Source organism: Acanthopagrus latus, chromosome 8 (genome assembly GCF_904848185.1).
Source record: "Acanthopagrus latus isolate v.2019 chromosome 8, fAcaLat1.1, whole genome shotgun sequence".
Taxonomy (NCBI): domain Eukaryota; kingdom Metazoa; phylum Chordata; class Actinopteri; order Spariformes; family Sparidae; genus Acanthopagrus; species Acanthopagrus latus.
Genome location: NC_051046.1, coordinates 24,769,941 through 24,784,471, shown reverse-complemented (window position 1 = coordinate 24,784,471; position 14,531 = coordinate 24,769,941). Strand labels below are relative to the sequence as shown.

General features: G+C 38.4%; 1 protein-coding gene across 14 annotated transcripts in view; it reads left to right on the top strand.

Annotated features, from left to right (window-relative positions):
* Positions 1–14,531, top strand: part of nlrc5 (NLR family, CARD domain containing 5) — a 104,475-nt gene that overhangs the window by 82,930 nt on the left and 7,014 nt on the right. For all 14 annotated transcript variants that reach the window (XM_037107591.1, XM_037107590.1, XM_037107597.1 and 11 more), the window contains 33 exons: positions 233–316; positions 405–488; positions 605–694; positions 1,188–1,238; positions 1,369–1,398; positions 1,659–1,742; positions 2,389–2,472; positions 2,758–2,847; positions 3,023–3,103; positions 3,227–3,310; positions 4,548–4,631; positions 4,992–5,081; positions 5,212–5,259; positions 5,361–5,390; positions 5,517–5,600; positions 5,690–5,773; positions 6,373–6,462; positions 6,654–6,713; positions 7,373–7,456; positions 7,578–7,661; positions 8,881–8,970; positions 9,127–9,192; positions 9,397–9,480; positions 9,827–9,910; positions 10,101–10,187; positions 10,292–10,351; positions 10,670–10,753; positions 10,872–10,955; positions 11,041–11,118; positions 12,018–12,092; positions 12,206–12,289; positions 12,419–12,502; positions 14,414–14,506. In XM_037107591.1, coding sequence (XP_036963486.1) covers positions 233–316; positions 405–488; positions 605–694; positions 1,188–1,238; positions 1,369–1,398; positions 1,659–1,742; positions 2,389–2,472; positions 2,758–2,847; positions 3,023–3,103; positions 3,227–3,310; positions 4,548–4,631; positions 4,992–5,081; positions 5,212–5,259; positions 5,361–5,390; positions 5,517–5,600; positions 5,690–5,773; positions 6,373–6,462; positions 6,654–6,713; positions 7,373–7,456; positions 7,578–7,661; positions 8,881–8,970; positions 9,127–9,192; positions 9,397–9,480; positions 9,827–9,910; positions 10,101–10,187; positions 10,292–10,351; positions 10,670–10,753; positions 10,872–10,955; positions 11,041–11,118; positions 12,018–12,092; positions 12,206–12,289; positions 12,419–12,502; positions 14,414–14,506 — 2,553 coding nt within the window. The remainder of the gene's footprint in view (positions 1–232; positions 317–404; positions 489–604; positions 695–1,187; positions 1,239–1,368; positions 1,399–1,658; positions 1,743–2,388; positions 2,473–2,757; positions 2,848–3,022; positions 3,104–3,226; positions 3,311–4,547; positions 4,632–4,991; positions 5,082–5,211; positions 5,260–5,360; positions 5,391–5,516; positions 5,601–5,689; positions 5,774–6,372; positions 6,463–6,653; positions 6,714–7,372; positions 7,457–7,577; positions 7,662–8,880; positions 8,971–9,126; positions 9,193–9,396; positions 9,481–9,826; positions 9,911–10,100; positions 10,188–10,291; positions 10,352–10,669; positions 10,754–10,871; positions 10,956–11,040; positions 11,119–12,017; positions 12,093–12,205; positions 12,290–12,418; positions 12,503–14,413; positions 14,507–14,531) is intronic.

The following is a 14,531-nucleotide window of genomic DNA, read 5'->3' as shown; positions in this document are numbered from 1 at the left end:
ACAGGAAATACATTAAAAATGTTACATTGAAAAGACAAGAAAAACAAGAACACCGAAACGGGCAAGTGATTAGTTAAAACAAAAGCGATCCAATAAAAAAGTTCCACGTGAATGTTGTGAATCTAATTATTTGAAAGCCATAGTTAATGTTTTAAATGAGTTCACAGTAGCAGAAGCTATCTACAGTGAACACCCTCACAACAGTGATTCATTTTGTCTTTTTCTCCACAAGGTTTTGCGGTTCTTCCCTGACTGCCGCAGGAGCAGCTAGTTTGGCCTCTGCTCTACAGAACTGTCCCCACATCACTGAAATCAAGTATACATGCAACGTTATTTTCTGACTTCTGAATTGCTGACACTTGGAAGCAGATCTTAAATTTTATGCCTTTGTTTTGACGTTGCAGTTTGAGTGACAACAATCTGAAAGACCCAGGGATCAAACACATAGCCGATGTTTGTACCAAGCTACCAAGCCTGGCCTCGCTAATGTGAGTACATTCTGCTTATGAGCTCTTATTTCTTAGTGGCTGCGTCATTAAGATTTTGCTGCAGATTTTGCTGATTCTGTGTCTAAGAGTTATGTGTGTGTACGTGTGCCTGGCAGGTTGGGTCGAAACAACAGCTCTCTGAAGGCAGTGGACTATCTAATCAGGACAATGTCTTCATGTTTGAACATCCAACACATTCACGCAGAGTACGACCACACAGATTCACGCACACATACACATATACAGTCAGTATATGTATAAGTTACAAGCAACATCATTTTTGATTACTTAAAGCAGTCTTCTTCAATCCTTGGATCCTGTGGAGCTATATTTAGTTTTTGGAGAGGAAATTCAAAGAATGAAATAAAAACAAGTGGTTCTCAGAGGAAAAATAAGGTCCCAGAGCTCCACTTGAATCTAGAAATGAAGGAAGAAAGTATAAAGAAAAGAGTTTGTTTTTTTAGTTTGTTTAGGCATAAAAAAAAAAAAATCTGGCAATAGAGATCATTCTCTTCTGGTTAAAATTCTTCCCCAAAACTACCGAGTACACCTTTAACACAGAGGCCAGATACTACATCTGCCTTGGCTCTGCATTATTGGTCCTTTAAGGAATTAGATAAAAGTTAAAAGTTTCCAATTGTGTCAAAAAGTGAGCTAGTAAACATTGCGATAAAATGTTTTTTTTTCTTCTTTTTGCAGTGGGATGAGGGAAGTAAGAGTAACTTTCTGTCAGAACTCAGATTTTAACAAGTGAGTTTATTGGTTAAACAATAAAAACCAACCAGTAATCAACTGTACAGTTTGTCATTGATTAACACTGTCATCATATAAATTCTGCACATCCTGAAATTATGTCTTATTCGTGTATTCCCCTCCACAGCCATAAACCTAAATCTGAACCAACAATCAGGTGAGACATAAAACAGCAATGCCCTCATTAAATGTTGACAGCTGTTCAGATCTTTAATAGTGCAGACTGTTTCCTTGAAGAACTTTGCTCTTCATTTGAAGTTTCTTGCACCACAAACAGTCACAGAATCAATGACTACTGAACTAATGCTGGACTTTTTCAATCTGTAAATCTCTGGTGCTGATTGAGTTTTAAATGTTGATGTTTTGAATTTTTTATTTTTGTTGAAGTGTTATCTTTTGGTACCATTTGTTCTCCAGCTTGTTGAATCAGAAATGGAGCAAGGCTGATATGCAAAAGCTTGCTGAGTCATTGACACATTGCCCCGCTCTGTCTGTCCTGGAGTAAGTAAACCTAGATATACTTAATTCAAATACAGGAAACTCCCTACTAATGATACAGCCAGCAGTGGATTGTAACTAAGTACATTTCATCAATTAAACTGACTGCACTACGTGTACGATCAAATATTGTGCCCTTTACTCATTAGTGAAAAACACATGTCTTGATTTGGTGATTTTGATTTTTTTCTGATAGATTAAAGGATGAGGTGTAGCTCTATATGTTCTTAAGCCAAAATAATTTATGACCCTATTAAAAAACCTACTTTTTGAAAATTTTTTGGGGGATATATGGTTCTGACAGGACATTATGAAGCATTGCTGTAGATTAAACCAGCTAACAGTAAACAAAGAAGTAAAAATGAGTTCAACCTTAAACATCTACAGCAGTAAAATACAACATACAAAAAACTAATGCAGCAATAATTTTAATCCGAAAACCCTCTGCTACATAGTAGTAAAGCACTGACAGGGCGCATTTCACTGCACGGTCCTAATTTAAGTACAATCTGATCATACTTTTACATACATATTGAAAGAGAATAATGCAGTATTGAGTATAATGACAGCCAGTGCCTGACTTATTGCTTTATGGTCTCCGAACATATACTAATTAAACTCTGTGTGTGTGTGTGTTTGTGTGCCCTAGTCTGTCTGGAGGCCAGTGGGATTTGGAAACTCTGAGGATGCTGACTCAGTTTTTGCCCAGGTTTAACGTCTCCAAAGAGATCATGTGAGACTGGATTCATACCAAACTTGTCACCACAAAGCACATGATACAAAAATGTGGCATAAAACTACATGTACCCTGCGTCTGGCTGATTTTTACCACACTGTATTTGCTACTCAAATATGCCATTTATGCTGTAGTCTGTTTACTTGACACTAGACTAGACATTTGTTACACATTTATTTGATTTTTAGTGGCTACATATAGGTATAAATTATCAAACACTGTATTCAGCATCTGTAAGAATTGAACAGCCGCAGGTGGTTGATGTCAGTTGTGTCTTCTCAGTGTGAATGAGAGCTGCTCTTCAGTGGAGGCTGTGGTGATTCTGACGGCTCTGCTATCAGACTGCCCTGCTGTGATTGAGCTTCGTGTCAGGTACAAACAACAGGCACATATCATTGAGCATAGAGTACTAATAAATGCATAATAACTTTACGCACATTAGGCCAGACCATCATAGTTGTAAAGTTTTATTAGCCTATACTGTTGAATTGTATTAGCAAACCTCAGTTTTTCATTAGTTTACTTACTATTTTTCTTAATGTTTCAGACTACAGAGTCCTGTCCAGGTGTCTGTTGTGTTCTCTGGGGGAACACACAAACCTGCTGAGGAAAGATCGAAAATACTTTGGTATGTATTAAGAAAACAAATATTGAAACAGTGAAAACATACCTTCACATTTCTGGGTATCTGTATTACTGGTGGTGGTGATGATGATGATGATAGTAATCATGAAGCTATTCTCTCTGTCAGTCTCAGCTGCTGTAGTCTGCTTCCTGCTGATCTGGAGAAAGTTTGGAGGAGCTTGGGAACTTCCTCTGAACTCACTTTGCTTGAGTAAGATACAAAAAAGTTGTTGAAAAAACAAGCCTTTACCAATGAAAAATGTTTTCAAATGTATGTAAAAAAAATCTGTTGACTGGGTATTATTCTCTCCTTATGTCTCATGTTTTGAAACCGTCCCATCGCCACAGTAGAAACCTAACCTTACTTCATTTCTGTTTATTGTGATGTCCTCCAGTGAGGAATCCCTCACTGGAGGACAAAAGCAAAGCAGAATCAGTGTGTGTTATGTCCAGAATATGTTTATGTATTAACCCTCCCACTGAGATTCAGAATCTCTTTTACAAAGGGGTCCTTACCCAGACAGGGACATAAAAAGTTTCACAGAAAACATCAACTTGAAACATTTCATATAAATGAAACATGCGACTGAAAAAAAAATACAAATGACATCAAGACAATGAATGTTCTTAGTGTTCAGTAACAGGACATAGTTAACAAATAATCTAACTTAAACCAAGATGAAGGTGCAAAAACATTGAAAGCCCTTTCACCAAAGACAACATTTGTTCACATGATTGAAGGTTGCATCTTCTAAAGGTTATATAGTCATTTATAGTAATACATAACTTGTCTAAAACAGTGGTTTAAACTATTTTAATTACTTGTAAGTGTTTATTCTAATCATGTTAAGTTATAAGTTCAAGTTAAAGGGTCACATTTAATGCACCATTTTTCTATCATGTTGAGTCAGTGTGAATAAATTCAATAACTAAATGTGTGGTTTATTACAGGTGACAGAATGGCACACTTGAGATGAAAAACTTTTAAATAAATTCTTGAATTATAGCAATTATAACAAATTTTGTTAATTAAGGCTGCATTGATTTAATGTAATTAGACAAAATTCATTAATATATTCACATTTACACAATGTGATAGAAAAACTTTACATTGATCTTGTAGATTGAGAATGTATATGTAATTAGTAACCCTTTAGACAAATATTTCTTGTTTGTACTTGTCATTTTTCCTTGCATGTTAATCAGCTACAATGAAATTAACTTTGGTAAAAACATATTCGTCTTCTGTTGTATAGTTGTTGCTATTGATAATGAGTCAAATGAAGCATCAACCTAGCCACTGTACCTCATTAACAAACATGGTGTGTATGTAGGGTAGATTAATTTGTGGCTATAAATCATAATGCAGTGTCCATTTGAGTGTTTCTTTTATTAGGAGGTCATGTTGTACTCTTATTTTATTTTAACCCCTTATTCTTGCCTGTCAGTCTGTCCAGTAACTCTTTAGGCAACAAAGGCCTGGGGAAACTGTTGGAGATCCTTCCACGCCTGAGTAGCATCCGGGAGATCAAGTAAGCCTCACGCAAGTGATAACAGTGTAATTAATGAAACACTCAGAACAGTTTAAAAGATCTGCATAGCAAACACCTGATACTGGTTGTATCAGCAGCATTTTGCTAAATGGCTTCTGCACTGAGATAGGAGGAAGGTTTTTAAATGAAAGATGAGACTCTGTTGCATCAGACAGTGCGGATCTAATCTTGGTTGCTCGGCAAAAGCTGGACTGGTATTTTCTCACCGAACAGGTTCCAAAGCAAACGTCTCAATGCTGGCAGCTGCTATGTTTACCCCGGGCCATCTCTCACTATAAATGGCTCATTTGGAGCTGAGTGATGTCCTTCCCCCTGGCTAATTGTTTTTGTGTTTTTCAGTGCCAGTAGCAACCAGATCACCATGGACGGAGTGTTGATGCTGGCTGGTGCTTTGTGTTCCCACAACAACTTAACACAAATTCACATTAGGTGCTTTTTGATTTATGTTTCAGGCACTCAATGATTTTATACATAAGTACAAGTGATACAGAAATAAGCATAGCAATGAATAGATGAGGGAGGCAATGGCCTTGTTAACTGTGTGCTGTTGGTTTTACAGTCTTGGTGGCAGAGAGCAGGTGACCCTGAAGTTCTGCCCTGACAAAAGGTAGAGATACCTCCACACATCTGGAAACAGCTGTGACCCTAATCCTGCATTTTCATTTTCTCAGCCAATTAGCTCATTTTGTGCTCTTTTTTTTTTTTTAGTGAAGTCAATCAGCAGCTAAAGATGTTCAGGTACAGTATGCTGACAAAGACTTTGAGGAAAAACACAAAGTTGACGTGTATATAAGTTCAGTTTTCTTTAAAAACAAGTGATTACTTTGAAATTATAACACAAAATGATTCTCTTTCACGCTGTAGGATAAACAACAGCAGCCTCCTGCCAACGAATGTGACTGCACTATGTAGGAGACTGCTCCAGTGTCGCTCCCACTTGGAATTAGAGTAAATCAGAGTATTATTATATGCCCAGATTATTATTTCAGGATCATGACCAGACAAATAGACATTAATATACTTTTATTTTGTGTCAGTTTGTCCCACAGCTCACTGACAGACAAGGCTATCGAGAATCTGCTGAAGGTCCTGCCGAAGATGAAGTCGCTACAGAGACTCAAGTAGGACATACACGCGTGACTGAGTTGATTAATATTAAAATAATTAAGGAGGGGTTATGCACAAAAATGGTCCAAATATATGTGTACTGTATGTATATTTAATGTTATATTGAGATGTATTGTTATTACTGTTATTATGATGGGGATAGATATAAAGATGAAACAATCCAGAAATGTACCCAGTCCTGTGAGATCATTGTAAAAAGGCAAACACAATAATGGCTTAATGATAATTTATTTGTATGTTCAGATGCAACCAAAAGGAAAGGGTAAAAAAATGAACAATAACAAAAGGTTCAAACAAGCAAATAAAGACTCATAGCGATGCAATTAATGCCACAGGATTTCATGAAAAAATATGCCTTCAAGTTTGGAATGTGGCCCATTGTGAACAAAGCGGGAGGCTGAAGGAGAGTGTCAGTGCTGAGTCTTCCTTTCTTATTGTCACCACACAACAATATGCTGTCATGCTTGGGAAATTTCACAAAAGGTCACCATAGTACATTTAGAATCCTAACCCTTGAAGTTGTTAAACCCTGCATTTATTTTGCATCAGCAGCTACTGGGATTTGATAACCTTCTATTGCCCTCTTCCACAGCATCAGCCACAGCATCATGTCTGCAGATGGAGCACTGAACTTGGTCAGTTGTTTGACTGTCAGTCATCGAGTCACATCACTGGAGCTTAGGTACTCTCCTGAGATTCATCTGCCAAGATGACAACATGACACATTTAGGGAGTGTTAAAAGCTTTTTTTTCTGTATCCAGGCAGTCTGTTCTGTAGTAGCTATAATTGATAGGACTGTTCATTATTAATATTTCACTGCAGTAAATGTTTTTCTGTGTTTTTGTTAAATATTGCTTTAAACTCTTCCTCAGGCCTCAGGCTGAATCTTTTATCCAGTTTGACAGTGTGACAGCAGAACACACCAGCTGCAGGTCTGTGATCAGTTTTTTGAATGCAGCCTCTGCTGGTATAACTAAAGCAAACTTGGTGTGTGGGTGTTTTTTTGTGTGCGTCTTGCTGCCAGTGTTTGTGGTTCATTACTGAAATGATCAGATTACTCTACCAGCACTGGCTGTCTACCACAACTGGAAACAGTACTCGGCAGCAAAATTTTAATTCTTACCGCCACTTCCTAACTTAATGGATAATTCCAATATTTTTAAATCTGGGCCCTGTGTTTACTTAATTTTCTAGTAGATTACCTAAACCGGCAATCATGACATGGACTGCAGCGGCAGCAATATAATCATTTAACTGTAAACTGTTACGTTCACTAAAAATACCTGTTTCTGAAACGGACGGGCCTGTTATTATCTTTGCGAAACAACATTTTGGAAAGGATTTTTTTTTTGGATTCTTACTGAGAGATTTTACTTTGCTGAAACGGCAGTTTCATGATTGCAAAATACCCTTCTTCGCCTTTATTTGACAGTTGTGAAGGCAGAGAGGAAATTATCAGTGACGGGTGGTGTGACGTGATATTTTGGTTGCCAAAAAAATGTCACAAGTGGTCCAACGTACTTTAACAGGCACTGGAATTCCCCCTTAATGCCCTAATGTTGCATCTGTCTGGCTGACTGTGTGCACACAGGTTAAATGATTTTGACTTGAATGGCAAGTACTTGGAGAGACTGCTCGAGATCCTACAGCATGGTCCCCGCCTGTCTGCCCTGGAGTATGATCCACATACACAACACACACACAAACCACACATACTCATCTACTGTGCATACATACCAATGCTTACTGACACACTGTTGGTGTTGATGCTGAGTCATCTTTTCTTTTGACTGCAGCTTAACAAGCAACCAACTGGAAGATGAAGGAGTGAGGCGTTTTGTGGATTCTGTACCAGTGCTTCCAATCACCAGCTACATCAAGTAAGATACATGTTATTAAAAACTGATGTCAACATTTTCAGTTCAGTATTCATTTGTAGCAGCTGTATAGAACAAAGCAAACAGTGAAGACGCTTTTTTAATCAATATTTTGTTAAATGTAGACGTGAGAGGACATTTGGCTGATCTAACTAAAGGATATTCCAAAGAATTTGACAGATAAGGCATGTTTTTGATAATACAAAAGGTCTTAAAGAAGTACTTGAAAGTGTCACGTGTCAACTATCTGCATATTATGTTGCACATGAAGAAGGGTGTCAGTGTTCTTTTGAGTTTCAGTTCTTTTACTACAGACTCAGATGTGACAAACATTTTCAGTCGTCTCAGTTTTTTTAGCCTTACATTAGTAATTTAGGTTGTTTCTGCATTTTCATTACAGTTTGTATGTTTACTGATTTAATTTACAGTGACGTTTATTGTTTAAATTGCACTGTCTTTTATTTATTAAAACAAATCTAGAATAACCACATTTGAACAGTTGGCCTGTTTCACAGCAGGCAAAGCAAAGCTGCTAATGACATTAACAACATCACTTATGTTCAGCCATAAGTGTCCATGTAAGCCATGACAGTGTGACACAGAGCCAGCATGAACAGTACCAGCGGCTAAATGTATTTCTGCCACCAATTCCTTTTTTATTTTGATATTGGCACTTATGAAACCCTTCTGTGAAAAGGCTTTCTTGTATTTCTTGTATTGTGTTCCTTTGCTCAGATGTCACTTACAGTATGCATCTGCAGTGATGAAGAATCATTGGCACTAATATATCACATATGGTTATTAATGGGTCAAATACACAATAACATTTTTCTCAAGGTCCAGAGGTATCCAAGAGAAGAAATATGCTAAGCAGCAAGGGTTCACCTGATGGTAGAGGACAAAGGGACAACATCAACAGCAACATTAACAATAAATCACATGGCTAGAACAGGGTAATGTAAATTCATACCAAGCACAAATTTGCAAATTTGCAAATATGCCAGGGTAGTGTAAAGAATGCCTCGAAATGATAAATGCTGTTAGAAATTGCAATAGCACTTGAAAGAGAGCTGATTAAAGAGACACTGTGTCATTTAGTCGTCTTACCAGCAATTTTAACAAGACTTCGAAGTCTGTTTTTATTGAAGAAAGTTAAGTTTTCAAACCAAGATGTCATAGAGAAGGTCCTTAACACTGATCTTTAATGTGTCTCTATCCACAGTTTGAGCAACAACAGCCTGACCCAGCGGGGGCTGTTGGATGTGGCCGGCACGCTGTGTGCCTGTGGTAGAATCTCTGGTGTAGAAGTCGGGTAAGTCTGTACATTGTGGAATTGAGTGGACAAAGTGGAAAAAGACGAAAGCAGTTCACTGGAATGTGAGAACTTGAAAAACTGCACAAATAATGGAGTGTCTGTCTGTGTCTGTCTTTTTGTCCGTGGACTCAACGTTGTGATGTCTGCTGGTAGTCTGGGAGCAGAGGACAGGTGTCTCATCTGGTTTGCACAATCCGAAGGCTGTGAAAAAACTCTGAGGTAGGACATTAACCCAAAATTTTGAAAGCACAAGTGTGCAGCTGCTTTGCGTTTTACACAAGTTAACCTTTAGACTGGAGTAGAGTATACCAGACCATGACCAGAAGGAGGTCATGCTCATTGTATTCATCAGTCAAGCAGTGTATGCCTTTTGACAAATTTTTGTTTGTCCCTCCCCTCTTATCTTCTCTGTCTCTGTGCCAGTCTCAGAGAGAGCAGTTTGGAACGTGACCATCTGGTCAGATTAGCAGACATCATGTCTCTGTGTCCCAGTCTGACCAAAGTGGAGTAAGTACACCTCAGTCTTCTTTGTCCATTTTATACCGTAGTTCTCATCATATAAAAGGCCTCTCATTGGCTTGTGAGGAATTTAGGAAAACAGATTATCAATTAAAAATGACATTTCGGCGATACTATAAATATTTTAAAACTGTTGAACAGTTTTGGTGACTTTCAGGGTTAAATTTATGTTGAAAGGTTATGCACTTTTATACATAAGAAGACTAGTCAAAATGAGTACAGAGACCTGGCTCATTATACTTAAAGTCTCAATTGGTCCAGTGTTCAGTTTATTTTCCATGCAGTACTAGATCCTGGCCCACTCATCTGAATATCATGTGTGGTTGGTCCACAGGCTCAGGAACAATTTGCTGCAGTCGGATTGGATCGTGGACTTTGTGAAACAGCTGAACATCCATGAGAGAGGACTCAGTGTCAGGTGAGAGAGACCACTGTAGATGTAGCCTGTAGCAACACAGCACATGTAGGATCGTTTTCCTTCCTTATTGTTTTTTAAGTCATGGCAAACACACATCTCCGTGTGTGTTCTAGAAGCTGAAGGAACCTGTTGTCAGTTGGTAAACTGATTGTTAAAATACTGAGCTGTGTCACACACTCTTCTTTAACAGTATTGAGGAGGGCTGGATCAGATCCGAGGAGGCTGTTACACTGGTGTGTCGCTGTCTGGAGCTCAACAGCAGCATACACACTATCAAGTGAGAGATGCAAATGAACACACATTGGAGGACTATACACCCTTTGTAGTTATACACATATTCAAACATATTCAAACTCACTGTACAATACCTCACATTTGCAGGGTTCAACACACCACGCTGCACCTGTCTTTGACGAGGTCCACTGAACTGACTTCAGTCAGGTAATACATTTCAGGTTGCCTTTTTAAATTAAAGTCCCACTGATGTGTGAGCTGAGGGTTTCTGGTTCAAATCCCTGGACTGGCAGGATAAATCTGGGTGGGGGAAGTGAAAGGCTGAGCTTGCCTCTCCCTCATTACGTTTACTGAGGTGCTCAAGAGCTCTCTCCAGTAGAGCTGCTCAGTGGCCCACAGATCAGACTGTGGTGTGAATGTGATCAGGCATTTCTGAAAAGTGAACCCTCCTCGAATAAATAAAGTTTTAAAGATTTTTAATAATAAATATAAACAGTAAACCTGCTAACCCTCTCCCTCCTTCAGCTTTGTAGACTGTGCAGTGGAGGGTCACCAGCTTGCACCTATGAAGAACTTCATCCAGAAGTGTCCTCTACTGACAGAGCTCGAGTTAGTACTCTCCCTTGTGTGTATTAATATAATAAGCATTCAGTATGCAACAGAGACTTTTTTTATTTATGGAAGAAATACAGTGATGTTAAATCATGTTTACTGTCATTTTTCACAGTTTGTCCCACAATAGACTTGGTCTGGGGGGAGCTGAGTTTCTCTGTTCTGTTCTGCCCTCGCTGCCACATCTTTCTTCTCTCAGGTGAGACGTTTTGCACATTTGACAGTATTACTTATGTCTGGTTTGAGGTCTGAGCATGAGAATCATCTACTCTCATCTTTTGCAGCATTGCTTCCAAAGGGACTTTTGTGATTGAGAGGCTGTCAGAGGCATTACTGCAGGCTACAGCAATCCAGTGCCTAAAGTGAGCAACAAACACACGTTTTGGGACTTGTATGGAGCCTTTTAATTCTGTTTCCTCTCATCTGTCTTTATTCAAAGTGATATAAAAGATATAATATAAGATATAAAAGAATTGATCTGCTGGTAATTTACGACAGTGCATGCATAGTTCCCTTAAGGCAGTTTTTTAAGGCAGTCTGGATGTATTCATAACAATAACATGGTAAGGCAAGCTCTGTTTGTTTATAAAGATTTTATCTCTTTCTGACTTGTTTTCTTGTGTACAGTAATACGGCTTATGAGGTTTCAAATTTTGATTTGCAAGAAAGCTATAGAACTACAAAGTTTTCCTGTCCCTTTAATTATGGGCAAAACATCAGAGATTTTAGCTGTGTTCTGAACAAAGTTGTTTTCGAGGAGGTAAATGGTCTCTTCAGCACTTTGTTGAATGCGTTTCCCTGAAAACCAACAAAGATAAGACAAATTAGTCTGCTTATGTATGCACATGACCAAGAAAAAAGGATGACTGCCAGTCAATCTTTCATTCACACAATAACCAAAAGACAGACTGGTTTGTAGCTGCAGATTTGGAAATGAAATGCTGCCTGTACTCCAACAATCAGAAATGTTCAGCGCTGCAATTTTCAAACCCAAAGTTCCTATTCATTTGGAAATGACTAACCCCTGAACAGTGACTTTTAAATAAGCTGTCGGTCCCTTGGGTGGAAATGCACTTTGTTCCTCCAAAGGTTAATATTCTCTAGGGAAAGTTCCTGCAGTGGAATTGCTTCGTATTGACTGTATGGACATAATGTCAGCTCACCAGTTAAGGATCATATGCTTCCAGTGTTTAATGGGTCTTTTTTATAACTTGTCATGCATGAAAATAACTCTTTAAATGTCCCCTTTTCTTTTTCACAGTTTATCAGGTAATGTGATTGGTGACACTGCTGCAGAGATTATGAGCGGGATGTTTCCCCGTCTACGATCACTAAAGTACGCATTTAACATTCAGCATGATATTATTTCTGCAGTAGTGTAAACTCACAGGTGGTTATTTGAACATAATTTGGACCTGTTAACGTTACCATTTGACTTGTTCTCTCCAGCCTGTCTCATTGTTTGTGGTCAACGGCTGGAGGGCTTCAGCTCATCAGAGCATTGAGAGAGAGTGTCAGTCTGGAAAGCCTCAGGTAAGACACACATGTAGGCATGTATATGCACTTTTGTGCATAAATGTTTGAATGCAAATATACTGGTTTCTTTAATGTCCTGAAGATAAATCTGTGTGTGTGTTATTTGTTTTATTTGTGCATGTCTAGTCTGGACTCTTTGCAGCTGAATGAAGAGAGCAGAGTGTGTCTGTCACAGTCACTCAGGAATATCAAATCTTTACGAAGTCTCAAGTAAGAAATGCTGTCTGGTTTACTGCAGCGGTCTCATTATAATCATCGTAATGTGGCCTATTTACTACTAAGTATTAACAGTACTTAAGCTTGCATAGCAATTTCAACCAGGCACTTGTATGTTTACTACTACTTTGGCACGGACATTCTGTACTTACACACATATCCATCACCTCTCAAGTCATCTGGTCTATTTATGATATTATATATTTGCTGACTGTCCCTGCCAAAACTGAGGCTCGCATTCCAGCCACCGCTGCTACAGCTCATCATGCCAGCGTGTCATCAGCTCCATGTGAAGCTCATCAAAAAAACTCCTCGCTCCCCCCATCCTGTTCCCTCATAGTGCCAAGCTGTAAAGTGTTGCTCACTGATGGGGCTGCCAGGTCAGGACTTAGCTGGCAAATGTCAGAGCTGTTTATACAGCATGCACATGCATATCATATTTACATGGACATAAATCATCCTCACAAGAGTTGGCAAATTATTTTAACTAACTCTAACTATTTTAATATGCCCACAGCTATCATTATCCACTCCATTCATTACCAGCATAACATGTTCACAGCATGGTTCATTTTAGCCACTGTTTTGGTCTTAGTCTAGATGCAAATGCTAATTAGTGTAAGTCACATTTTAGTCATTTTTATTCTTCACAGTTTTAGTCAATGACAAGTCACTCATTTTAGTCAAGTTTTTGTCAAAATGTTTTCTTTTTTAAACTGACACAATTAGGCTAACAAGCCTCTGCATATCAACAGCCAGTGACTTTTCACAACACACCAGGCAGTTTGATCAGGCTGTTGTATTTTATATTGCTACCATTAAATTCACACTATTTACACTAACAATTTTTCTTATTAACATAAGAACATGCAAAGATATCATCCAGATAAATTGCTATATAATCTTAGAAGCGACACATTGACTAGATAGTAATTGCCATTCTGTGTTTAGGGCTGTCAAAAATGTTAGATATTAAAGTGGGTTTACAGGTCTTCTGTAGTGCTACTGCACATTTGAAAAAAGTAGTATAAATACTATTATGTATCCAGAGGAAGTTGCCTGTACAGTAACCTTATAAACTGTCTACAGTGATGTCACTTATTGGCTAAATTGCATTGTGGGAAATGTAGGCTCCATGTTTTAAAAAGCCGCACACTGTTAACACAATTTGCCGCAAGTTGACACAGCAGACTGCCCAGTAACATTGACCTAATCATGGTAAACTTACATGCTAAGTTAACATTAGGATTTAAGATTAGCTAACTCATCATGGCATTAATAGCAGGGTGGTACTACTTCAAGTGTCTCTTTTAGGTTGGTTGTATCCTTCCCACTTAATTTGTAGCCAGTAGTATCTCTTTGTCTGCCTTCACAGCATTATGCATCTATTTTATTTATTTTTTTTTTTTATTTTTACCAATCCCTTTTTGCACACAAATCATCATGTTGTTGCTATCTCGCTGTCGGTTCAGTACAACGTAGCCGGGGATTCTGTAAATCTCTGCATATCAGCCAATGTTGAGGAACATCATTTATAACCGTGAAAGTCAGACTGGATGTGCAGTTGTGCAAATGTGGAAATGGGAAAATTTAGATGAAAATAAAACATACATTTTGTTATATTTTTAATTATCAAAGATCTATTTTAGAATGTGTCTCTTTTCTCTTGTCTTGTGTCAGTAATCCAGGTTAGGGTAATTCTGAGGGCTATATCGTAGGCAACTTGAGGTGTTTCAGTTACTAACTTGAGGTCAGGCCACAGCAACCCACATGAAGGTGGTTTGGTTAGTGAGCCACAAGTAGCACTAACTACCTTGAAACTCAGAGCTCACGTGTGTGTGTGTGTGTGTGTGTGTGTGTGTGTGTGTGTGTGTGTGTGTGTGTGTGTGTGTGTGTGTGTTCCAGGATGAATAAGATTGCAATGGAAGAATCGGGTGAAAGTGATGTATTCAATCTCCTCACTGCTATGGAGGGGCTCACACGTATGGAGGAGATAGAGTGAGTTTTTATATATCATATGCTG